Genomic DNA, 27,664 nt, shown 5'->3' on the forward strand with positions numbered 1-27,664 from the left:
CCATTTTGTGTTAGTTAATTGCCAATATTACACAAGTGGCAAGCCAAAGCGCATAAAAGCATGCTACGCTCTCCGCTCTTCGCTCTCTCCAACAGCCGCCAGCTTCTCTCTCTTCTCTATTTATGTGCAAGATGCTCTCACGATTCGTGCTGTTTTACTCTCTCACTCTCGCTTCATCTCTGTTTTCATTGAGCATAGTGCGTGTGCGAAGTAAACGCACAACTTTCCATAGTTGTGAAAAGTTTATGGACGAACTGAAGAATCATTGATCTATATAGATCGAAACATCTGTTGTGTTTTTAAACAAACATTTTTTGAATAGAGAAAGAATGTTTAAAATATTATTGAAAATCATTTTTATTTTAAATTGATTTTCATATACATACAGTCTTATTCATATTACGAAAATGTATAAAAATATTTAAAATATTATTGAGAATAATTTTTATTTTAAATTTGTTTTCATATACATATTTTATTCGTATTATGAAAGTGTATGAAGTTATTTAAAATATTAATTTTGTTTTCATATACATATTTCATTCCTGGTATGAAAATTTACGAAGAAATTTCTATTATTCAATTTCTATAAACATAATTTAAATTTTTGTTTTCCATTTGGTATTGAGTTTCATAATTATTATGAAAAATCAGTATACAATTTGAATTTCAATTACTTACTGAATTTTAAATGCATTTTATATAATTGTTTCTGTGTAATAATAATTCTGGTTGCATAACTGCTAGCAGTGCATGTTTTGCGGCTGAGAAGCCGCGATGCTGTCGAGCTGTGCACACTGCGCAGACGCCAACGTATGCGTCAGCGTCAACGTCACACCGGCATAGCAATGCAGGGTTGAGCTGCTGTTGTTGTTATTGTTGCTGCTGCTGCTGTGCTTCTGCTTTCGCTGTTATTCTCGCCGACACATCGTAGCTTGTGTTTTGTAGTTGAAGTTGTCGTCGCTGTTTTGTAGTTGTTGCTGTTGTCGTTGTTGTTGTTGTTGTTGTTGTTGTTGTGGGTGCCGTATGGTGGTCGTGCACACGTGCCGTAGCTTTTGGGGGTTGTTGTAAACACGCCAGCTTCAGCTAGAGCAGGAGAGTAGAAATGTGAGAGAGCTCTGGAGAGAGAGAGAGAGCGTGAGTGTGGGAGAGTGTGGAGAGCAGGCTGCAACTGAGCTGAGCTAACTTGGCAACCGCGTGTCAGGTCTGCTTTCAGTTCAGCAGCAGCCTTTGCAGTGTACGCAACGCCAACGCAGAGCGCGTGTCGTGGTCGTTGTCGTCGCCGGCCACATAAAAACACACAGAAGAACGACAACGACGGCAGAATAGAACAAAACACACACTCACATACTGACGAACACGCAGTGTATAATAGTAATAACAACAACAATAGCAGCATCGCAAGTGTGACAGCGATAACGGAAATTGAGAAACTGCAAATGCAAAATGCAAACTGCAAATGAATGAAAGCTCAGCACAGCGCGCGAAAAGTAAAACGTAAAAGTGCAAAACCGAGAAGAAAAGTGACAATTATTGTTGTTGTTTCGTCGTGCATTTTGTTGAATATTTTTTTTTGTTGTTATTTGCGGACAAATCAAGAAAAGTGTTGATGTTTTTTTTTATGTTGCTAAAAAGTAACACGCACACACATACATAGTGATTTCACAAACACACACACACATACACATATCAACAAGAAAAAGTGGGCTAAAGCAGAACACGAACAACAAGAGGTGAGTGAAAGAAGAAGAAGAAGAACAAAACAAATGCACATTGACTCATCTCTGCCGTAACTGTAAATGACAAATTACGAGTTACGTTTAGTTTTAATTAGACTGACCATAGGCAGGGCAATTCATGTTCGCTTAATCAAGAATGCAGTAGGCAAAGTACGAGTGCAACATTTGCGACTAATGAGCAACCTTAAGGCACACACAGGCAGCAGCAATTCGAAAACAAACACACAAGAAAAAAAAAAAAAAAAAACAAAAACACAAACAAACAAACACAACATCGCAGTACCAGGTGGCTGCGTCGCTGTCGCTGTCAGCGTCAACATCGACGTCGTAACATTGCGAAATTGATTTTTCATAGCGGCCGCCGCTGCTGCTCTCCAAGCGCGCCTCTCTTTGCCGCTTTTTCGTTCTAGCTCTCTCTCTCGCTGTCGTGTTTGTGTTTTTGTGAGAGCGCGATGCCAAAATGTCTGCCAGGCGCGTCGTCAACCTGTCACAACAGCAGCAATTACAACAGCAAGATGTGATGGTGAAGGAGAAGAAGAAGAAGCAGAAATGTAGCTTTAGCGCCATTGTTGTTGTTGTTACGACAACTAATCAAAGCGACTTTTGCTGCTGCTGCTGTCGGCTCGGCTCGGCGCTGACGTTGACATCGACGTCGACGTCGCTGCCAGCTGCTTTGCTTTCGTCATGACCTTCATGACTCATCGTTTGCCTTTGCATGGCGTTGGCCAAGGGAGAAGAGAAGAGCAAGAGAAAGAGACAGGACTGCCAGCCTGCTGCCTCTCTGCTGCTGCTGCTTCTTCCTCAGCATGATGACTACGTGCCGCCGCATGGCCCGCCTTTTTGAGCATACTCCTTCCCCCCCTCCTTCTTCTCTCTGCCTATGCCTATTTTGCTATTGCTTCAGCATTGGTTTTGCTTTCCCGTTGTTTTTTTCTGCTTTCTGTTTTCTGTTTGGTGTTTTTGTTTTTGCCCTTTGTGTTTATTTTTTTCGCCTGCGCATTTAATTAAATAAATTGTCCTTACATTTAGCCGCAGCCATTGTTAATGTGCTTTTCCGTGTCGTTGTTGTTGTTGATGTTGTTGCATAAATTGGACCGCGTCTAATTTATAGTTGGCCATTTTGTTCATTAATTTCGGTCACATTTAATTCGAGTTGTTGTTGCTGTTGGTGTTGTTTTTGTTGCTCATTGTTTGACAAAACAGACCGCACCTGTTTTTCTTTTTTTCCGTTCGCTTTCCGCCGCCTATTGGTCATGTTATCTGAGGTTAGTTGTTAGGTTAGCTGGCCAGCAGCAAAACAGACATTGAAATGTAATTTAATCGCAGCTATTTAGCATATAAACACGCATAACTGGGAGTGCCAAGTCCACAAGAAGTCCGATAGATGATTCTACGTAATCCAATTTTCACTATTAGTTAATATTGTTTTGCATAGCATACTTTTTAGCGCACAATTCTGAGCTTCAGCTAATGAATCAATTTCCAATTAGATTAAATATTTGGGAAAACAAAAATATGAATATATTTATATAATAATAATATTTTTATTATAATAGGAATTGAGGCTCATAACATATTGAAATTATGTAAAAAGTTTAGTTTCGAAATATTAACTAATATATATTAAATTGAGTAAGCATTAATACTCTAATAATAATAATGTTTATTATTGCACTTTCTACATTTATCAAAAAATTTGAAAACCTAAAAAACATTCAACTTTGAAATTCGAAATGATATTTAATAAGCAAATTCGCAATCTTTAAAAATAGAAATGTAAAATACATGTAAAAAACATTTTGCAATACTATTAATAATTTCATTATTTATTAAATTTAAATGAACAAATTCGAAATGTCCGAAAACAGCAATCTAAATACATTTATATAAATTTTGCAATCCTAGAACAGATTAAGCCTTAAAATATTTATATATTTTTATTAAAATTATAATCTCTATGTTAAAAAAAAATTTGAATTATTCTAAAGCTTAATCTTAATCTGAAATATTATAGTTATTTTGTTGAAATAATTTATTAAATTTAAAGAATAGATTCGAATGTCCGATGTCCGAAAATAGCAATCTAAAAATATATTCGCCATATAACTTTTGTGGCAGTTAAACGTTTTAAGCTAAATTGCGAACATAAAATGGAATGAAGTAAAAGCTGCGCTCAAGTTGAAAGAACATTTTTTTTGCACAAGCATTTTCATTGGCAGTTTATTGAGCTGAGTCTAGTTTAAGCCTGAAAAATGCCTGCAATCAGCATTTTCTTTTTGCTGCTGCGCTGCGTCCAAAAGAGATTAAACCTAATGCGCTTTGCTCGTTTACTAAACTAAATACCATTTTTATGTTATAGTATATACTAAATACCATTCTAGTAAATACCATTTTTATAATAATTCTAATTTAAATGTATTTTTTCTCGTAACAAAGCAATTTCTTTTTACTTGCCATTTTTCTTTTTGCCTCGTTATTTTTATTTTGCCAACTTTAATTAAAAATTGAGGTGGGGTGGATATTTTTGTGGCTGCTGAAATTGCATTTGGCATGAGGAATACGTATTATTCGCAAGTTTTTAAGCCCTTTTAATGAAGCGCTTCTAATGAGAGGCGAGAGTGTTTTGCCTGCCCGCATAGAGAGAGAGAGAGAGAAAGAGTGGGAGAGAGAGCGAGAGAGAGTATCGAGGACAAAGTTAATGAAAGGCCAAATGAAAAATGCAAATGAAAAGCCGGCGAAACTTTTCACAACCCGCGTTGTGAGTTGTGAGCGACGTAATAACTACGTATATCAAGTGACTTACATATATCTAAAGTCCGTTCTCTCCCCCCTCCCCCGTGCTCCATCCCCCATCCATCCAACTTCAACTCGAACTTTGACTTCGAGCCAATAATAGAGCTGAGATGTGAGAGAAAGTAAGATGTAATCAAAGGGCAGACGTAATATTAACAAATGACTGCCCATCAATTTGAAGCTTATTTAATGTTGCAACGATTGTCAAGGGGCAGCAACAACAGCAGCAGCAGCAGAAGTCGGCAGCAGTCGGGAGTCACTTTACTTTTTGCCAGCACTGTCAAATTACATAAGTAAGCGACACTTTCCAAAAAGCGTCCTTTCAACAATGAAAAATAACACACGACACGCGTGCACAGAAACACACAACAACAGCAAAAAAGGGAGCTGTCAAGAAATTGATAAGCAAACTCGACTTGCAAATACCCTGTAGAAGCAGTTTACTTTAAATAACTCTGAAAATTCAAACTAAAAGTGATTTAAAACAAGTCCGATGTTCTATAATTAAATTTACTTTAAATATTAGGACTTAAAATGCAAACTTAAACTAATTCAATACAAGTCTGAATTAATTTTATTAAAAAACTAAAAATACTTTTAAATGATTCCAAACTTATATAATTGCATTTTTTTAAATCTTAGGCCGAAAAATGCAAGCTGAATGCCATTCAAAATGAATCAGAATTTATTGAATTTAATTTATTCAAGTCTTTTGACTAAGAAAGGAAACTAAAAGCATTTCAAAATGAGTTCCGACTTTATATAATTTAATTTTCTATGACTGAAGCAAACTAAAAGTGATTCACAATGAGTGCGAATTTATATAATTTTATGACTGCAAACTAAAAATAATTAAAAAGGATTCCCAAAGCTATAAAAATTAATTTGTTTCTTAAATCTTATGACTCAAAATGCAAACTAAAGTAATCGAATTTAGTTAAATCGTAAATTAGCTCAATTTTAAAATCAGGCAATACTTTTGCACTTTATTTGATTACAGGGTATTTAAATAATCACAATGCTAGGCAAAATATACATGCTATATACAAATGCCTGAATAATAAATTATGATAGAGTCAAAAAGCAAAAAAAAAAAAAGAAATACCGTACAGAAAGAAAGTAAAATAGCAAGCAAGCGGATGGGAGGCGCTTCGTGTGTGTGCGTGCGTGTGCGAGTGGGCGTTAGCAAGAGGGGGCGTGGCACGAGTCTGAGAGTGAAGTCTGTGTTGTGAAGTGATTTTCCACAATTTTTCAGTACCTTTTTACTGTTTACTGGTTGCTGAGGGGTTGGGAAATGCCAAGAGTGTGGGAGGGGCAGGGGGGCAGGGAAAGCTTCCACTTTTCCGGCAGACGTCTGCGAAATGAGATAAAAACATTTAGGCCTCACAATGGCATTGTCATCGTCATGCTGTGTGTGTGAAATGCCTCGAGAAGAAGGCAACAAACAACACAACACAACAAAAAAAAAAAAGGCAACAACTCAGAAGCCGCTTAACGCCCGCTGCCCAACACTGGTTGTCTCGCCCCTTGGCTCCTCTCTTCACTCCTCTCTTCTTCACTCCTCTCACATACTTATTTTCTTGCTCTTATCGTTGTCGTCGTCATCTGGTGGTTGCTTCACAGTCGCATTTTTGCGCTAATGATTAATGGCTGTCGTCCTTCCGTCCTGTTGTCCTGTTGTCCTCCTGTATCCCTTGTGTGCTCCTGTCCTCTTGTCCGTTTGTCCTGTGTGCCATAAGTTCTAAGCGCCTTGGGCGCAAAGCCGCCAGAAATGTTGTACAACTTTGTCCAGTGCAGCTGTTGCAAATCTCAGACTCCAGCCAGTGTTGATAAATGCACTTAATACACTGAAGATTGAATAACGAATAACGGATTCAATATGCAAAGCACTCAGAGCTCACTCATTCATTACATTCATTAGGCAAGGATTTGCTAACTGACGACCGACAACTGACAACTGACGTCTCTCAAAGCCATGTTTATACCCGCTACTCAGAGGGTAGAAGGGTATTATCACTTTGTGTCTGCAGTAAATGTATGTGAAAGGCAGAAGGAGGCATCTCCGAACTTATAGATTGAAATTTATTTAGAAATACTGCAATCCGATCTATTATAGTTGGTCTGTATGGCATTGACTGTAGTATAATATCGATATACCAAATATGGGCTTCGGTATATGCTAGTATTCTTGACTACTTCAGTTTGATCTAGAATATTTTGTTCTCTATGGTCTCAATCACAGCATAATATCGATATACCAAATATGCCATTCGGTATATTTTTGTATCTTTCTGGTTAAACGCCAACTTAAGTTCGGTCTGGTATATTTTGTTCTCTATGATATTGATGGTATCATATAACATTGATATACCAAATATAGCATTCGGTATATTTTATTATTTTTGTGATAAAACGCTTACTTCAGTCGGTTCTGGTGTATTTTGTCCTTCATGGTATTAACTGTAGTATACTAACGATATACCAAATATTGTCTTCGGTATATTTTAGTTTTTTTTTTCGTTAAACGTCTTTTTCAGTCTAGGTTTGTATATTTTATTCTCTATGCTATTGATTGTAGTATAAACTGGATATACCAAGTACAGTCTTTAGTATATTTTGGTATTTTTGTGAATAAACTCCCACTTCAGTCCGGTCTAGTATACTTTGTTCTCTATGGTGCTAACTATTGCGAAAAAACGATATACTAAATATATATGTTTCGGTATATTTTAGCGTCTGTGAATATTTTAGGCATATTTTGAAATATTATTGTATATTTGGAAATATTTTGGTACATTTTTGACATATTTTGACATATTTTGGGTATATTTCGATAAATTTCCGGTATATTTTAATATTTTGTGGTATACTTTCGGTATATTTTTAAAATATGTTTATATCAAAAATGTATAGCGGGTATTTCACAGTCGAGTACACTCGTCTGCAGTTTTCCCACTTGTACAAATTAAAATTGACAAGCTCAACTTGGTGGCACACGCCTCTTCTTATATATAATTGTAACGTATATAATATTGTATATGTATGTATTGTATATGTATGTGCACTACACTATAAATAGGCACACGACGGTGACAAAAGCCAAAACGCAAAAGGCCAACACGAAACCGAACCGAAACAGGGCCGGGCCAACATCGGATTGGTGTGGGAAACTCTGTTGCCTGAGAATGCGAAACGAAACGAAACAAAAATGGGGAATGGGAATTGAAGAGGAAAAGGAAGAGGAAGACAGAATAGCAAGCAAGTGAGAATGCTTTGGCGTAAAACGTTTACGGAATTTTAAAATGTTTACTTTACATTCTGCATTTTTTATTTAAGCGAAGCAGGTTTTTCTTTTCTCAATAGATTGATTAGAAGTGTGAGAGTGAAATACCGTTTAGAGCGAAAGCAGCTCACTCTCTACTTAGTGTTGAAGAGTTGTGGCTTGCTATTCAAGCCTTTTTACAAAAGTATTTAAAAGTCCGCAAAGTTTGCAGGGCTTTTAAGCCGCCTTTTGTGGCATTTGCACTGCACGCGTTACGCATACGCCGGGTGTGCTTGCTCTTGCCAACTGCAACTAAATTCGTTGTGGCATTTCCAGCTTCTTTGCGCTAGCGACTTAAATATAATTTGGCAAAAAGTTTATATACTTTTTTACCACTCTATTTAAATTGCATTCACTACGTGAATTTCCGATGCTATATTTCCTATTGAATTGATAAAGTTGTATAAACATGAACAAAAATATTAAAAATATACCAAACTCTATATGTTACAGTATATCAATATACCAAATATAGCATTTAGTATATTTTTAGTTTGGTGTAACTTAAAATTATTACCACACTGTTTTGCTTTACTCAATGGTATATTAGCTAATATAATTTTACATATTTTGCGGTATATTAATTTGGTATATTCCAAAATAAATACCGCAATCTCTTGCTTTGATTGAAAATGGGTAGCGGGTATCTCAGAGCCGAGCTTTCTTACTTGTTCATATAATAGTTTTATATATTTATATCTTAAAATTCTTTAAAATGTTCTTTATTCAAATTTTGCAATTATTTCTTCACTTGCTCGATACATAATCTGCATTTAAGAAATAAGTTTATAAATTTAATAAGCTTTCTCTTAGTATATTTCCTAGTTCGTTCATTCCTGTTCTAAGTCAAAAACATAAAGAAAGTATTTTCATTTAGATATTTCACTATTGTAGTTAAAAGAAAATATGATAAATAGTTGATACAAATTTATTATATATTTTTTCCATTAGAAGAGTCTCAAAAGGAACTATGTATATATATTCGGTTTTCGTATTATATTTGGTATATTATTATGTTAATTCAATATCTTTGCATTCTTTAGTATTTTCTTTAGTTGAGAAACTTTGTTTTCGATCCGAATAATAGAAGGAAGTTTTTCAGCTTATACTTTGAATTATTCCCTTGCTGTTGTAAGTCAACAAAATAAATAAAAGTTTTTTCAATTAGATCGCTCAAATGTCAAGCAAAAGTTCCTCCCCCCTTTTTTTTGCTCCCTCCCTTCCTACCTGAATATTACTTGTGTAGCAAGCGATCCGTATTGGATGATGTTTCCCATGTGAAATCTGCATGTAAATTGCGTTGAAAGGTCGAAGTCGAAGTTGAAGTCGAAGCATTGAACTTTCTTCATATGTGAAGTTGGAGTTAGAGTTGGCTACAACACGTGTAACAACAAGTGTTAAAGCGAAACACACCCCTCATATGTTGTACACCCCCTTCCCCCCTTTAGTCTGTCAGCTGGCCAGCAGCACAATTTGTCATTTGGCAAATGAAAGCAACGTGAGGAGAAAAATGAGAACGTGAAGTCAAAATGTGTTTCGGGTATTTTTCGTTTTCGGACAGGTGAAGTTACATTTTCCTGTTGTTGTTCTATTAAATATTCACCCTTTTTTTTGTTTTTTTTTTTTGTTGGGGAGTACACTGACAAAACGCCCCCTTGTACCGCCCTCTGTGGCAAGAAGAAGAGGAAGAAGAAGTTGAACATGCAAGTTTCGTTTATTCGCTGATGTTTACAAATTTTCACGCCAAAATGAAAAAAGTTTTTTGTTGTTGTCGGTGCTTCAAAGTCGTTCGCAAGTCAGCAGCAAAAATGAAGTTCGAGTTGCCTTCCCTCTCTCTCTCGCTCACACTCTGTCCCTTTCACTCTCTCATGTGTGGTTTGTGCAACATCTCCGGGGAAGGTTGTGAGTATGTTTTGCCTTTGTTTTTGTTTTTGTAGATGTTGTTGGCTTCTCTTTTTTTTTTTGTTCCGTCTCGTTGTCATGTGTCAAGTGCCAAAGTAGTAAACAACATGTTTACGCTGCCGAAACAGCAACAACAAGTACAACAACAATAGCAGTAATAACACTAAACAGTAACAACAACAATCTACAATCTACAAGAATCTGCTCAAGTGGTTTGCTGCCCTTGAAGTCATCGCAAACCAAACTTGCGAGACGCCTTCTTCCCTCTCTCTCTCTCTTTCTCTCTCTTTCTCTCTCTCTCATGTCTCATAACTGGGCTTCTGTTTATTGCGTAACTTTGATTTCCCCAAAGGTTCGAGCTGCTCAATTGACTCATGTTCCAGAAATCGCTGACAACAATTGCTTCCAACTCTTTTGGGCTTCGAATTGTTCAAGGTGAATCGATGAAGTCAACTTTGTTTTCAATTGCAAAACAAATTGCTAGCTTATTGTAAATATTTTAAATATGTTTTCCACTGCTAAAGTGGAATCGTATTTTCAGTGGGAATATGACAACCACGCATATTTGCAAAGTATTTGAATAGTATTATAATTATTATTTTATTAAAATAACGGTTGTATTCCTTCCGACTACGACCTTCAGGCTAATTAAAATACAATAAGTAGTAGAGAGAATTGGATCTCTTGCCATTATATTCTTTATATTCAGTATTTTTGTGGTATATTAATTTGGTGTATATTCACTTTTCTATCGTACTATTGAAGGTCAATCTTTGAATATGGAAAGTAAAGTCTTGGTAGTAGAGATCTGATTTTTATATTTCGGTACATTTCAGTAGTTTTTGGTATATCAATTTGGTATATTCTCACACTTCCATACTATTGAAACTTTTTTTACACACAATTTCGGTATATTTCAGTATTTTTCTGTACTAAAAGACACAGTTCGATACAGTTCAGTATTTTTGGTATATGAATTTGGTATATTCTATTTTTTTATAGGTATAACAATCTGGTATAATATATTGAGGCTCAAGCTTTAGCATAATATCAAACTTCAATTCAGTACAATTCAGTATTTTTTCGGTATATAAATTTGGTATATTCTCACTTCTTTAGCCGCAAAATATACATTTCGGTATATTTCAGTATTTTTCGGTATGTTAATTCGGTATAAAATTTTTTTGATCATGCTATTAAAGATAAAACTTTTAGTATAATACCAAACATACTTTTTGGTATATTTCAGTATATAAATTTTATGTAATCTATCAAAGCTCAAGCTTTAGCATAATACCAAACTTACATTTCGGTATAATTCAGTATTTTCTCGGTATACAAATTTGGTATATTCTCTTTTTGCTATTGAAGCTCAAGCATTTAGCAGATTATTTTGTACTATAAGTAATAGAAATTATAACTGATTACTTCAAATTTATGTGTCCATTTAACTACTTATAAGTTCTTTTACAACGCAGCAGAATAAATCCGTATAACTTTGTCTGCAGATGTGAAGTAATGTTATTAATATTCGAGATTAGTTTAGCAGTTCTTCAAATCACATTCATTTATCTATTAAGATTCATTTTTCTAGTTCTCTTCGATACTTCAGAACAAATAATAACTTATAGCAACTTTTTTTATTAAGAGAGAAACAGAAAGTATAAAATATATTTACTTATTAGCATATAAAAACCTAGGGTGGGTAATATTTCTGTAGTTATTTTCTCTTGTCTCCCAGTTGATTTATGAACTTTAATATTCGTTCGTTACTTCATATTCGCAAGCAGAGTAACATGTGTTGTTGCAAGTTTTTTTTTGGTTTGGTTTATGAGCTTTGCTTGCTTGCATGTTGCATCCAAAGGTCATTAATGTAAAGGCCAGGAAAGTGTTTGTTGGCAACAGTTTGTGCAAATTGCTTATTTATGCTGGAATGCAGCCAGTGTTGGCAAATGCCGCAGACACGCGACAATTACAACCGAAAAGTGCCAAAGAACTTGATTAGTTATGTAAAGTGCGCTTTGCTGTTGTCCCGTCTCTCTCTCTCTCTCTTTCCCTCTCCCTCTCTCTTTCCTTCTCTGCGGTTTTGCAGCATTTGTCCCTAAGCACAGTGTAGGAAAGACGGTGGAGGGGGCAGCGCGGGGTTACAGTTACATTTTCGCTGATTTGGCACGTACGCAGCCTAAAAATGTTTCGCACTAATAAGGCCATTTGGACAACAGATGGCGCTGCTGGCAGCTCCCCACTAAATTGACCGCTGGTCGGCGCCAGCGTGTTAAATTTGTGAATTATGTTAATTTCTCACTCTCGCACTCTCGCACTCTCTCACTCTTTCCCACTCTCTCCCCCATCTCTGTCGCACCCATATGTGACATGTCTAAAAATGTAGTTTGTAGTAGAAAGAACTCACTCCGCTTTTTGCTTTGCTGCGTGTTGTGTTTCACAATTTGTTGGGTGCATCAGTTGACAGTCCCCACGGCACACTCACACACACACACACGCACACGCACACTTGTACGCTTTGCTATGCGTCATCGTCTGGGACACACACAGACAGACAGACAGACAGACAAATGCGTCGCAATGTCGTCACATGTGCGCAACAAATTGCGTCTGCCGGTTTTGAATTTTGCGGTTACATTTCCGTTGCAACGTTTGCCACCGCCGGCATCGATATTCTCATTCAAGCAGAACTCAAGCACTTGGCGGTCGGGTAGAGGAGAGGGAGGAGGGGGCAGCAGCAACAACGTTGACAGCATTTCAAATAGCAAACGCAAACGCAAAAGCCAAAGGCGTGCAAAATAATAAGAGCACAACCTGTCTAAGGCGCAGACAGACAAACACTCTGTGTGAGTCAAACACACTCGTACACACACAAACACACACACACACAGTACAAATCCCAGCAGCTCCAAGCAGGCGCACACTGGGCTAAAACATATTTGATTGGCGTTGAAAATATTTGCTATAAAATTTGCAGAGTTCAGTTGCATACAGACTACAAATAATTGTTATTGATTTTGAATGAGGAATAGAATTTCTATTTATTTTAAACTGCTGCTTGAAACTTTAATAGAATTTATATTAATTTTTTTCAATTCTTATAAAAATAAATAGATGATGATTAGGTTTTCCAAATAATAAACATCATATTATAGTTGTGTGAGCAAATTTAACAATTAATTCTTCATTGTGTTGAAAGTTCAATCAAATTTCAATTTTTTTAGTATGCAGTAAATTATTTATGTAAAAACTATTTGAATCGATTCATAACTTTACATATTAAGGTTAAATTATCTATTAAATTATATAGATTCTAGAATAACAGTTCCCAGTAATTACTTATCAATAGAATTTGTATATCTATAGCATGAAGTAAATTACTTATGTGAAAACTATTTGAATCCGTTCTCAGCTTTGCATATGAAGGTTAAATTTATCAAAAATAAAAGTTCCAAATAATTACTTACTGTATATCTGTCTGTCTGTCCGTCCGTCTGTATGAACACCTAGATCTCAGAGACTATAAAAGATAGAGATATAATTATTTTTCTATCGCATTTTTTATGTTTGCACCAAGAAGCTAGAGTCGCGAGATTATTGGTACATTCAATAATTATAGTTTTTATGAATCCTCGTTGGTTGGGATCGGATAAAAGAGAGTTTTAAATGCTTTGGCTGACAATCTGTTGATTAGTTGGTTTGAAAATTGCTCATTTTGTGCTATACTATTTCTTTGCTTTTGGCACATATTAATACTTTAATAATGATTACTATTCAGAAGTAGAGCTAATTTCTAATGTTGAATTTTGTCACACTGTATTTGCGCGTTGCCCAACACTGATTCGCAGCTCGCTGCGGTTTCGCATGCAGCCCAAAAGTATGCAACGCAAAAAATAGAAGAAAAGCAGAGAGCAAAAAAATAAATCTGTAAATCTGATTTATGTGTTTGGTGCGCGACGCGACGCCACGTGAGAGCACAAAAGAGATGGCAAACAAAAGCAAAGAATGCAAGATAGATAGAGAGAGAAAGAGAGAGAGATAGATAGATAGAGAGAGAGAGAGAGGGAGACGACATGACTTGGAAGTTAGATATCGACTTGGTGGCAAACAAATCGCATCAAATTTTCATCCTTAGAGCCGAATTACGAATTGGCAGATTATGGAAATTGCCACAGTGCCACAGCTGGATGTTGCAAGCAAGTTTATTGATCAGCCGCACACACACACACACACACACACACACACACACATACATACACTCAAATAGCTGGACACTGATGATGATGATGATGATGATGGTGATACATAAGCCTCAGTTGAAGTTGTGATTCTAGTTGTAGTTGTAGACTTCGATGGCTTATGTTATGACTCATGCATGCCACAGCCATAAAACAGAGATGGAGAGAGGGAGAGAGAGAGAGAGAGAGAGAGAGAGGGAGAAGCTGAGTGGAGAATGTCATAATTTGATATGCGGCTAAAGTAATGCCAAGCTTAATACCTGTAGACAAATAATTACAGCAACAAACACAGCCAAGTAATGGTGACAGGAGAGGGGGAAGGCGGAGGGGTGATGCCACATGTAGCATATTTAATGACAATGAAGCTCGTGTCAAGGATTACTAATTAGTGTCTGGACGTTGACGACCAAACGCAATGGATGCTGATGATACGCTTCATGCTCGTTGTTGTTGCTTTTTATGGCTGTGTGTGTGTGAGAGAGAGTGTGTGCGAGTGTGTGTGCACTTAAGCCCGAGATAACAGAGAGAGCGAGAGGGAGGGGGTGGGAAGAGGAAAGAGGAAAGAGAAAGGGAGAGGGCGACACTCGCATTCGCATCAAGAGGCAAGATATTTGCTTTTTAAATTGACTTTGCCGCCCACAAATTGAGTTGTCCGTCCGCCCCCAGCCTCCCCTCTGCAGTGCTACTCCCCTCCTCTACCCCTCCCTTCCCCACATCACCCATCATTTTGTCGTCTGTCTGTCGAGCTGTCTGATAAGCGTCGATGTCTTTGCTTACCTGAGGCTTAAGTGAAATTTTCGTTGATGTTTTTCCATCTCCATTTATTTCTCTTCTTTTTCTGTGTGAGTTTCGGTCTCATGTGTGTGTTGTGGGGGCGTTGCAGGAGGCGTGTCCGTTTAATTGCAGCATCAGTTGGCCAGATTATGACTCTATTCCTTTGGGAGCACAACATGCACTCAAGACAGCTTTGATTAGTGCTCGACAGCTTATAATTTGGAGGCCTTAAATTACACTGAAAAGTGTTTGATAAGCCAACACAAATTACAAGGGAATTGCGTGTATTTTAAAACCAAATTTAAAGGGGAAATCTATAAGAAAGAGCGTGGAAAACACTTAAATTTGAATGAGTTGGAAATAAAACACATTGTGAAATGACTGTGTTCACATTTATTGATGCTATTAGAAGTGATTCATAGTTACGACTATTGTGGATGTGGGTGTGCTGACTAAGTTTGCTTTTTTATGGGCAACTCATGCCTGACAATTGATGACTATTGAGACAGAGAGAGAGAGAGAGAGAGAGAGCTTATTAAGCAATGAAGGGATTGGCTTTGCTGCCATAATGATGATTGAATAATATGTGTAATTTGAAAAGTAGCTAGCAATAATTCGTTGGGTTCAATTCAGCCACAATTTATTGATAACAGTATGTAAATATACCAAATATAGCAATCAGTATTTTTTCAATTAAACTTTAAGTTACTGATTATTAGTACTCTATGGTATATTTTGATTGCAGCGGCATATAAAAATACCAAATATTGCACTCAATATATTTCAATATTTATTGGTACTCCATTATATACCACTCTTTAATTTAATGTTATGTATTAATACTAAATATTGCCTTCGGTACATTTCAGTATATTTTTTGGGGTCAATTAAACATCGATTTACTATTTATTGGTACTCTATCATATATTTTGAATGTTTTAAGAATAGTACTGCATTCCTTTTCTTTGTTGGTATATTTTGAATGAATCAGTATATAAATATACTAAATATTGTCTTCACTATATGTCAGTATTTTGTAGTAGTAATATATAAATATACCAAATAGCATTAACATTTTGTTTTATGTATATATTTGGTATATTTTATCAATAAAACGTACAATTTTTGGTATATTTTGAAAGAAACAGTATATAAATATACCAACTATTGTCAGTATATGTCAATATTTTCTTCAAATAAACTTTGTACTACTTTTTATTGATACTCTATGGTAGTATATTGTAGTAGAAATATATAAATATACTAAATAGCATTCAACATGTTGTTCCGTATATAAATTTGGTATATTTTAAGAATAATACAGCATTGTTTTATTTTTATGGAAAATGGAAAGTAGCTTCCATAGCTGTTTATATTTCAATTATATATGTAGGATGATTTACTATCAATCCAATATTACAAATATAAACAGTATATTGAAAAGAATATAAGAAAGTTATTCGGATTTTATTTCGAGTACTCGCTATTCGTGTTGACTGTAAATTTATCAGCATTTGAGAGCGATGATGAAGATGGTTTTTGTTCGTTTGATGCTGTTGCTCAAGTTGTTGCTAAGCTGATTTGTATTTAATGAGCTGTATATGCGTTGCACACACACACACGGCAAAATGAAAACATTTACATTTTCTAAGGGTGTCTTGACTGTGACTGCGACTCGATGATGTTTTTGGGGAAGCTGAGAGCTTTGGGGCTGCTCAAGTGTCGACTCGTTGGGTTTTCGATTTGGGGGTCTGTCTCAACGCTCAGCTCTCTCTATCTCTCTCTTTGGGGTTTATCACAGCGACTGTGTCGTTGCTCGTCAGTTTGAATAGGCATCAAAATCATTTGCCACAAACCACCTGTCAGTCAGTCAGCCTTCTTCCGCTTCCCTTTCCCCTTCCCCTTCCCCTATTAGCATTGCCATCAACATCGACAACATGCGACGCGATTATTTGCCTTAATGTAATGCTTCGCTGCCGCTTTCTATCCTCGGGCCTCTCACATTTTTTATTTGTTTAGCATTATGCGTTTGGTTTTTCCTTTCCCCCCTTTTCACTTCGCCCGAAATGTGTCTGGCCTCAAAGGCAAGCTCTCGTTTTAACCCCTCGAGTGAAAATTCATAAATGAAATTCCGCAAATATTTTCGTTGGTTGATTTCCAGACTGCAAATGATGCTTGCTTCCTCCTTGACTCTCCCTTTCTGTCTTTGCCTTTAGTTAATGGATTCTTACAGCAGTTTCAATCGAAATCTGACCAAAAGTCTAGTCAGCTTTGCAATTTCAATTTCTTTGGGAATTTGCCTAAATTTGTAAATAAGTAAATCCTTCGTTGAAATTTCCTTAAATTTGAAGTAATGAAATATGTTTAGTAAATAAATAAATATTATTTACATATATTCATTCTTCTGCGAACTTTTTGTTCTCTTTTGTTTTTATTCACGTTTTGTTTTGCCTTGGCTATTCATCTAGTCCTTGTTTTCACCCCTTTGTAATCCCTGAAATTCCTGTTCGTGTTTGTTTTCACAAAGGTTCAGCTGTTGTCCAGTTTGTGTTTTTATTCTATTCCGTTTGTTCTTTCTAAATTAAAGACTGGGCATAGACTCTTACAGTTGTTGTGCTTTATGTTTCTTCCCGGTTAAAGACCTTGACTTTTCCTTTTAATTATCTCCCGGTAGCTCTTTAATTTCTTCCCAAAATAGTTTACATAATTTTGGGATCTTCTTCGTTGGCCGGAAATTTGTTGCATTCAATTTCTTGGCAAGCAATTTCTTAAATTGTTTTGCACTCACAACTAATAATGAGGACGTCGACAAGGATAAGCATAAGCGAGGGGGATAGAAATAAGGGTCGTCCTCTCTTTGAATCTGGCTGAGTCATGGACAACATTAAGTTGCGGTCGTAGTCGTAGTCGTAGTTTTTCGACTCGTACCTCCCCAATTTCGAACATTTACGCCTCCCTCACTCTTTAGTTAGCAGCTGCTTGGCGCGTTTTGTCTGCGAGCCAAGAAAACCGCCATGGACGGACGGAACGACGGACGACGCTTAATCGACTTTGCCAACATTAAATGCGTGTGGTTAGCCTGTGCTTCCCTTTCCCCTTTCCCCTTTCGCGCTGCCCCATTGAAAACTCTCCCCGCATGAAAATGGCGTGGAAAATAGCTGGAAAAAAAAAGTCGCTTTCCCCATCGGAAGCTCAGCTGGTTCTCCTTTTGCTTCTGCTTCTGCTGCTGTATTATTAATGCCCATAAAAATATTATTGCCATTTTTTCGCATTTGGATTTTTGTAGGCGTCATTTCCCCCGCTCCTCTACACTCTCCCCCCCTGCTTTAGCATTGTTGTCCTTTCCCCCCCGCAAAGCGAACGTCTTGTCAAATGTCAGGCGTGAAGTGTTTGTTGATGCGCCGCGTTTGCTTCGTGCGATGATGAGGCGGAAGACGGGTCACAAACGAGTGACACACACACACACAGAGGGGGGTTGAGGGTTGTGTTAAGAGGGGAAGTGGGCAACGGAGAGTGAAGAGCGGAGAGTGGGGAGCAAAGGCTAAGGAAATGCCGGATGTGCTGCGTAATTGGACCCATATGCTTCGAACTGACGTACGAAAAACTGTGTGGCCAACAAGTTGAGTTAAGGAGGAGAAGTAAGAGGAAGAGGAGGAGGAGGGGAGTGTAGCATAGTTTTGGCTGCTTGCTGTGTGTGGTTTGTGGCTTCATCTACTCGTATATATACATACATACATATAAGTTGCGTGGTGTAGTTTAGATTAGGTTCCGTTGAGCCACAATTGGGTTAAGCTAGCCACATGAGCTGCTCAAAATGAGCTAAACAGCAAAATGCAATGTAAAAAGTGAGGTTATGTGTGCGCCAGAAGTGAGGTTAGTTATGAATTAGGTCTAGCTTACAACTGTCTAAAGTAGGAAATTTGCAACAGATAAAAAAAAAAAGAGAGAATACCTGTTTCCTTTCTCTCTCCCTCTATTCTAACCAAAAGTGCAGCTTTTCCACATAAGTGAGGTTAGGCTTAAAACTAATGAAATTAAGCTCGAGCCACTTTGACTTCCAATCAAATTAAATATGAAGACAGTTAAATTGAAAAGTTTTGCCTTAAATTTACTGATTGCCAAATTGAGGTTATGTTTCACAGTCAATTATGAAAGTCAGAAGTATTATTTGATTATCATTTAACTGCATTCAACTGCCAAAAGCTGCTTAACTAACAACGACTGTGAAATGCTGCTCAAGTTTTGGTTAATTGACGTGCCAAAATGCCATCACTATAAAGTGAGGTTATGTTGCACAATTGAGGTTCGAATTTTGGGGGAGTGAAGAACATATTAAATCGGTTTAGGAAGCGCGTTCGATATGCATAAGCGAGCAACACACACAAGTGAATCATATTCATGTGAATAGCCACAACTAACATGGCAAATGGCGATTTACTGTTATGTGATTCCTCCCACTCCTCTGCTGTCCCTTTCCCCTTTTCTATGGTTCATCTGCTCTTGTTTTTTGGGTCGCTTTTCCGCCACTCTCTCTCTCTCTCGTTCTGTGCAATTATTGCCCATTGGCAGCTGGCAATACATTTGGAACTCGGCTCGGTTTTTGGTTTGCCACGTAATGCCCATTTAAGTGACTACACACAAAAGACCTCCCCAGCTTTACCGCCCACCGCCCACCGTCCGCAGTCCGCTGTGCTCCAATCAGTGACGGCAACTGGGGAACGAAAGGCCGCAAATAAAGTGGCGATTGGATATTACAACTTTCCGGTCACTGCATTTCTGCAAAGTTCACAAAACTACAACTGCACTCACGTTCTCGAACCTCCCCTCAGCCTCCTGCCTTCTGCCACAACTTCTGCTCCCACAAGCAGAACAATTTCGAATGTGCGCTCAACTGTAGTGGCAGCAACGGGTTGTGCAGAGCAGAGCAGAGCTAGCTGCTAGCTGCCTCTGAATAACGTTGAGTGTCGTGTAGTCCAAACAGGAAGTGCCACACAGCACACAGAGTGAAAGGGAGAGGGGGAGGGAGGAAGTCAGGCAGAGTCAGCATTTGGCAACATGTGTAGCATTCACGATTGCGAGTATTTAAAACTGAAATCGTCCTTGGCCAGCGGCCACAAATGAATTTATTTATTTTACGGTTTTGTGACCCACCTCAGAGCCACGCCCCCTAACGCTTTTTATTTTTGCAATTTTCATTTGCCTGAACACGACACGGCCAACGATTTATATGGCGGGAACAGAGACAGGGAAAGGGACAGGGAGAGGGACAGGGAAAGGGACAGGGTTGTCACTCGCTTTCGAATGTGTCTATGAGATGCGTCTGCAGCAACCCCCGAAGGAGTCGCTTCACATAACGCTTTCGGGTGGTTGCGACATTGAAATTTATAGACTCTCCGGTTGAGTCAGGTGGTGCACACAAAATTTCAAGTGCTGTGTGGGGAGGATCTGCTCTTGATCTCTGACTCTGTCAGGATATACGCCACATTTCACTGCCTGCCGTCGTCTGCAGTGACTGCTTTAAAAAAATGTGAATCAACAACAACAACACAATGCCAAAAAATATTTAATTAAAATTTATGGCGCAACCCCACAGGGTGCAGCCACCCAAGCGGAGGACCACCTGACGACCCAAACAGAGAAAGAGAGAGAGAATGAGAGGACAGGACGAAAGCCCGCATCAGGAATTTTCAGTCAGCGAAATGCCAAACGATGACACCCTTCAACAAAAACGTTTCATTTCGTGCCCAGCTCTCTCTCTCTCTCTCTCTTGTCTGCACTTCAAATGGCAACGTTGACTTTTGCTTTGCATCATCCGTTCCACTCCCCGCTCCGCTCTTTCCCTTTTCCGTTATGTTCCGTTCCGTTCGCTCCCCATCGGCGCAGCCTACTTGAAAGTTTGTGCTCCCAAATGTCTCATTGACGGCCATTTTTAATGGCCTGCACTTGAGGCACAACAACAAAAATTACAAAATATAAACAAAAACAAACATAAAGTGCGACCTAAGCTTGGCATACGACGAGAAGATACCCTGTAGAGATTGACAGGGAACGGGAGAGAAAGGGAAGAAAATGAGAAGAGAAGAATCCCTACAAGCAAAGAAGTTAGTTCCTTAAACATTACAGTTTAAAATGTATACTGACGAACCGAGTGAAGAATGAAGTTCTATAACATCACAGTTTAAAATGTATACTGACGTACCAAATGAATTCTAAAAGTAGATACCCTGTAGAGATTGATAGGGAACGGGAGAGAAAGGGAAGAAAATGACAAGAGAAGTATTCCTACAAGCAAAGAAGTTAGTTCTATAACATCACAGGCGAATGAAGTTAGTTCCATAACATCACAGTTCAGATTGTATACTGACGAACTTAATGAATTCTTAGAGAGGATACCCTGTAGAGATTGATAGGGAACGGGAGAGAAAGGGAAGAAAATGATGAGAGAAGAATTCCTACAAGCAAAGAAGTTAGTTCTATAACATCAGAGTTTAAAATGTACAGTGATGAACCGAATGAAGTTCCATAACTATCACAGTTTGAAATGTATACTGACGTCCCTAATAAATGCCAAGCTTCTCTTGATAAGCTTATATACCCGCTGCTCTCACTGAGTTCCAGGGTATCCAGAGATGTGAATACATTGGACAGAAAAGTGCTGCTTGCTTTCGGGCTCGCACACAATGCACATGCGAGCCATTAAAAAGTTGCAACCAGCAGCAACAGCAGCAGTGAGCGAGGGAGTACTGCGGTGGGTGGTGAAAAGGGAAAGGGGAATGTTCACTGGTGGTGCTCTTCCGACTGGATAAGTCGAGTAAACATTTCATAAAGCAATTGACGCTGGCAGGGCGGAAATTTACCTGTAATCGCACCGCAGCGCAAACAAATCAATTGAGCGTTAAAGGCCACGCAAGTAGCACCTTCCCCTCGCCCTGTGCCCCATCTCCCTTTCCTCTCCACCGAAAGTGTTGTTACAACAGCTTGGAGCGCGGAAGTGTGTGTGAAACGCGTCGGCACTTTATTGGTAATTGAAAGCGTCTGCCTTCGGTAGTTAATCAATCAGCTAAACAGTCGATCGATCAAGCAATCAATCAATCAATCATTCAGTCAAATGCCTAACTAAAAAGGTCAACGGGGTGTGCGACATCAACATCAACATCAACATCGCCATCGCAAAGGGCTTTTCGGAGGTGTGTTCGAGATTGCTGCTAATTGCAATTAGTGCGCGCGACTTTGACAGCAACAACAGCAAGAACAACAACAATCACAACAGCAGGACGACAACGAGTGACAACAATGGGAGCCACAACAATGCTAGTTACTCTACACAGCGAGGTCAAGCGTCAACGGGGCGGAGGCGGGGGCGGGGGCGAGGTCGAGGATAGCTCGCCAGGGTTAAGGGGTTAACTAACTAGTCAAGGGGTTATTTGATACAACAGCGAAATAGAGTGCTGGCATTTCTTCAGGCAAAACATTGCTGACAATCCCATTAAAGCAGCAACTGCCTGATAAGGGAAACTCTGCTGAAATTGCTGCCTAGTTGATTAGCCCAAGCTCATTAAAACTCGCTTAAAACTGAGTTTAAACTTATTAAATGAATTTACGCTTGATTGTAGCTATAAAAAAGTCAATTTTAAGGCCACTTAATATTAAATTTAAGTACATTTAGCTCAAATTGATGCTAAGCAGCTTTTACAAAGCTCATTAAAGCTCTATATAAGCTGTTTAACTAAATTGTGCATTGATAATTCATTTAAATCGTTGCACTTTATTTGCAAATTTCCACTGTTTTTTTACAGCTTTTTGTTTTAAATAACTTTGTGCCGCATATAAAAATCACATTGATGAAGAACTTTATGCTTAACAAAAGCTTTAACTACTTGTAAATTGAGCTTTTAAAGTTTATAAGCGATAATACGCTGATAAAGTGTTTTTCCCTTTGCACTTTATTTTCCAATTTCCATTGTGCTTCAAAGAGCTGTTAACAGCATATAAAAAGCGCATTGATAAAGCTTGAGCTCAGTAAAGCTCTATTATTATTCAACTAAATTGAGTTTGTAAGTTTATTGATGGAGTGAAAAATTTTACTCGTAGCTCTTTCCAACATCCATTGTTTTTCAAAGAACTTTAAACAGCATATAAAAGTGCATTGGTAAAGAGCTTTACGCTCCGCAAATGCTCAAAGCTCATTAATGAACTGCGAAAACTCTTCAACTAGATTGAGTTTTTAATATTGTTGGCGAAAGTGCATTGAATAGAGTGTTTTAATCTTTGCATTTTATTTTCGAATTGAAATAGTATTGTATTTAAAAAGCGCATTGATAAGAAGTCGTATGAGCTCTATTAATATCTGTTATTTAAATTGATTCTCTCACTTTCGGAAATGAGCTTTTCGGCTATTTAGCTACTTGATGTTGTTCTTTTTGATAAAGCGTTTTACTCGATTTATGTTCGAATTTCCATTGTGCTTTAAAGAGCTTTTAGCAACATATAAAAAGCGCATTGATTAAAAGCTCTAAAAATATCTCAGTTATTTGCATTGATTCTGTCACTTTAGGAATTGAACTTTTCCGCTTTCTAGCTACTTCATGTTGTTCTTTTTATAGTTGAGTTGGGTTTGCCTTTGATTAAGACTAACGAGTCAAGATTGGGTTAATGAAAACAGTAGTAAGCGAAGCCTAGACAGCATCTGTCAATCCCTACTCAATTACGAGTAATTAGATCTGTGAAATGCGTCGTAAAGAGAAGGAGCACAAAATGTTGTCAACGTGCGAAAAGAGAAAGAAAGGAAAAAAAGCCAAGCAGAAAATGCGAGAATCAGGCAACTTCATTTCCTGGCAAACCTGGCCAACAATCTGTGTCAAAGTGGCGGCAATGCGATGTGGCAACATGTGGCAAATGCTGCTGAGTTGCAACTGTCTCTGTGCTTGTGTTTGTGGCAGTTGCACGAACCGGGCGCGTTGCCAAAGTGCCTGCGGTTATGCGCCAGTGTTTGCTGCCACCAAGGCTGCTTGGCTGGCTTGCAACTTGCTAGTGAAACGAGCCGCATTAACGCCGCCTTTAAAATTTATGATATTTACTCGAGCAGACAGCAGCAAGCAGCAAGCACAGAGGCCACAACGTTGGGGGCAGGCATCCAGGTGATGCCAATGGACATGGACACGTGCCAACCAAGGCTGCCCGCCTCTTCTCTCTCCTCTCTACTCGCCACTCTCCACTTCCACCTTTGGGTTATGCATTTTTTATGGCTGCACATCAAAGGCAAACTAAAGAGACGCCAACAACTTGCAACTTGGCAATCACTGCCATTCTTCGGACCAGGCCAATGAGTAGCCTTTTAAGTGTGTGCCTCTCTGACTCATCGACGTCGCTTGCGCAATTCTCTCTCCTCTCCTCTCCTCCTCTCATCTCATCTTAATAACCCCAACAAAATACTCTTTACATTCTGTTAGATAACTGCTTCTCTTGATTTATTCGCTGTTGAAACGCGGCATAGTTTGATTTATTTCATTCAGATTACAGTATGTAAAAAAGCAATTTTAGATGAGCTGAATTATTATTTATTGCTAGCTTTAGTTGTGGAGGAATTTACTTGTAATCTCTTTTGAAGATTGTTGGCTTTGTATGTTCTTTCAACTTTGGGTTTCTTATTTATTTTATTGTCATATCGAATACATTTTCTTATTACAATGATTTGTTATTTTAACATTCTTTGCTTATTTATTTATTTTATTGTAATAACGAATTCAATTTCTTATTGCAATCAAATGAACCAAAGTGATTTTCAATAATTTATATTCGTCTTTTAACTTTTTCATTGAATTGAATCTTAATCAGCATAATCTTAATTTTTGTAGTTGTTTGTTTCTCTTTCACAATTCAAATTCAGTGTTTTCTATTTATCAATGCTAAACATTTTCTATTTATTTTTTGATGGTTTCTTATTCAAAATTCACATTCAATGTTCTCTATTATTATTATTCATATAATTCTTCCTTTACGAACTTCTGTCAAATATTTTCGTTGTTTTGCTTCGCAATATACCAAACATAGTCTTCGGTATATTTTTGTAATTTTTGGTATATTTTAAGAATAATATTTTTGGTGATTTGCTGCTATTATATTGATTAGCACATTAATATACCAAATATAACTATCGGTATATTTTTAGTATTTTTGGTATATTAATGTGGTATAGCTGTTAATAACGTTGCATTAATATGTGATAACATACCAATATACCAAATGCAGCATTCGCTATATTTTAGTATTTTTGGTAAATTCATTTGGTATATTTTAGGAATACTCTTTTTTTTTTGGTTTGCTTCTATTATATGTAGTACCATATCAATATACCAAATATAGCCTTTGGTATATTTGAGTATTTTTCGGTATATTTTTAGAATAATATTTCTATTGACTTGCTGCTATTTTATTGCTTCGTATTAATACATAGAACTATATAAAATATTACTTTGGTATAGTTTAAGAATAATTTTTGTGCTATTACATTGCTTAGTATTAATATAAAATATACCTTTGGTATATTTGAGTATTTTTCGGTATATTTTTAGAATAATATTTCTCTTGATTTGCTGCTATTTTATTGGTTCACATTAATTTCAATAGTCCAAATGTAACATTCGATATATTTTAGTATTTTTGTAATGTTAATGTTCTCTATTAGTATTATATTTCTCATAATTTTTCGCTTAGTATTTTGGTATATTTTTAGATTGATTTGCTGCTATTAGCTGCCCACCACAAATATCCTCCCAACTTGTGTGTTCTTTAGTGGCAACTGGCAGCTGCTGCGACGATACGTTGCAAGCATGCCTGCCCCAAGTAGTGCAGTGCATTATGCACACTAACCAACTGCCTTGCATTCACTTAGATTGGCCTTTCAATTTCTAAAGCGAATGCCCCCAAGGCAATGGCAACAGCAACAGAGAAGAGAAGAGAAGAGAAGAGATGCTTCTTTACTTCTCCTTCTCTCTCTGTCTTGTAGTATATATAAAGTTTGTTCTTATGCTCGATGCTGCCACAGTGCCGTGCTGCCCGTTCGCCTGTCAACACCTGAGCATCGCTTTCGCTGCTTGCTACTTGCTACTTGCCACCTGCCACTTGCGCAACTTTGTTTGCTGCTGGCTGCTGCTGCTTTACTCCTTTCGCTGGCTGTGCAAATTTTTGTAATTTTCTTAAGTGTTTGTCGTCGTCGTCGTCGTCGTCGACACGAAAAATTATTAGCAACATGTTCTGTCGTCGCTGCTGGATTGATTTTACCGCCGGCGAGGATTACGTGGTGTGCTCTGGTCCCTGTGCTTGGCCCTATCACGCCACCTGCGCCAATCTCCCACGGGACCTGGCGCGTGAGTTACAACGATGCCACGGCCAAGAAGCAGAAAAAGAAAGCATCCCATCTCACTTGCTGTTGGCTGGCAACTTTGCCAGCTCTTCTTCAGCTGCTGCTGCTGCCTCTGCCTCTGGTGTGGAATGGTATTGCCGCAATTGTCGTCAGCTTTATCGCCTGCAATTGTACTTCGAGGTAGCTATAAGTTGTGCTCTCCCCATCGAACAGATGTGCAGCCAAAGTTTGCACTGAGTATGGATTCTAATGTAGCCATGAGATACATTAAGAAGCAGCTAAAAAGTAATGCAGAACAAGTGATTGAAAGACATAGATGTAGACAGTCTAGATGTAAAAATGGAAAACTAAACACATAAAGTTTGATACACAGCAGAGATTGCTGCAAATATTATGACAAGAAAACTAAGTAAATATTTGGAACGAAGCTAGAGATAGAAATCGATTGAATACATGTTAAATAGGCACACAAAAATGCAAAGTATAACTAGAATAGCATTGAATAGTAAATAGTATAATTAAATACTGAAATTGAAAATAATGAATGCTGAAAATAACGAATACTTAAATACTGAAGTGACAAACGAGATATAGATAAAGAAATGAAAAGTATATGATTGGATGTAGTATAACAAAGAATAGCAAATAGTATAATTAAATACTGAAATTTAAAATACTGAATACTTAAAATAGTAGATAGTATAATTAAATACTGAAGACTGAAAATAGTGACAATCTAAGTATAGATAAATAAATAAATAGTATACATATTTATGTATGTAGTATAGCTTAGAATAGTAAATAGAACAATTAAATACTGAAATTGAAAATACTGAATATTTACAATAGTAAATAGCACAATTAAATACTGAAATTAAAAATGCTGAATACTGAAAATACTTAAGTGATAAAAGAAATATAGATAAAGAAATAAAAAGTATAGTATTGTATGTAGTATAGCATAGAATAGTAAATAGTATAACTAAATACTGAAATCGAAAATACTAAATACTGAAAATACTGAATACTTGAATACTGAAGTGGCAAAAAAGATAGAGATACAGAATTTAAAAGTATATTATTGTAAATAGTAAATAGTATAATTTAATACTGAAATTGAAAGATTAGAAAAGTAATAAAACGCTGCAAATATTGGAAGAACAAATAGAATAAAAGCCCGAAAGATATTCTGCATTGGTGATAAATATTGAATTTGCAATTGGTTTAAGTAATCAAAATAATGAAATATAAGAAATAAATTCCACAGAAGTAAAAGCAGATGCATATGTATTGAAAAGAAACTGCAGGTGCGAACACAACAAATGCAAATGAAAACCCAAAATAGACATAGATACATGTGAAAGCCGGAATTATGCAGACAAACTTAGACATCAACAAAAATGAAACAAGTAACGAGGAAACAGTCGGGTGTGCTCGACTGTGTGATACCGCCTAAAGTAATATCATTCAAATATACCAAAATAATATACCAAAAAATACTGAAATGTATTAGTATGCATATTTGGAGTAT

General features: G+C 37.3%; 1 protein-coding gene across 2 annotated transcripts in view; it reads left to right on the forward strand.

Annotated features, from left to right (window-relative positions):
• LOC133848338 (uncharacterized) overlaps window positions 1-27,664 on the forward strand; it is an 88,155-nt gene that overhangs the window by 36,591 nt on the left and 23,900 nt on the right. Inside the window, exon 1 of one of the 2 annotated variants that reach the window (XM_062283847.1) lies at window positions 26,005-26,313. The exons of the other annotated variant lie outside the window; for it this stretch is intronic. Coding sequence (XP_062139831.1) covers window positions 26,020-26,313 — 294 coding nt within the window. The 5' untranslated portion in view covers window positions 26,005-26,019. Of the gene's footprint in view, window positions 1-26,004; window positions 26,314-27,664 lie in introns of those variants that run through there. 2 annotated transcript variants of the gene reach the window in all.

This window comes from Drosophila sulfurigaster, chromosome X (genome assembly GCF_023558435.1).
Source record: "Drosophila sulfurigaster albostrigata strain 15112-1811.04 chromosome X, ASM2355843v2, whole genome shotgun sequence".
Lineage (NCBI taxonomy): Eukaryota > Metazoa > Arthropoda > Insecta > Diptera > Drosophilidae > Drosophila > Drosophila sulfurigaster.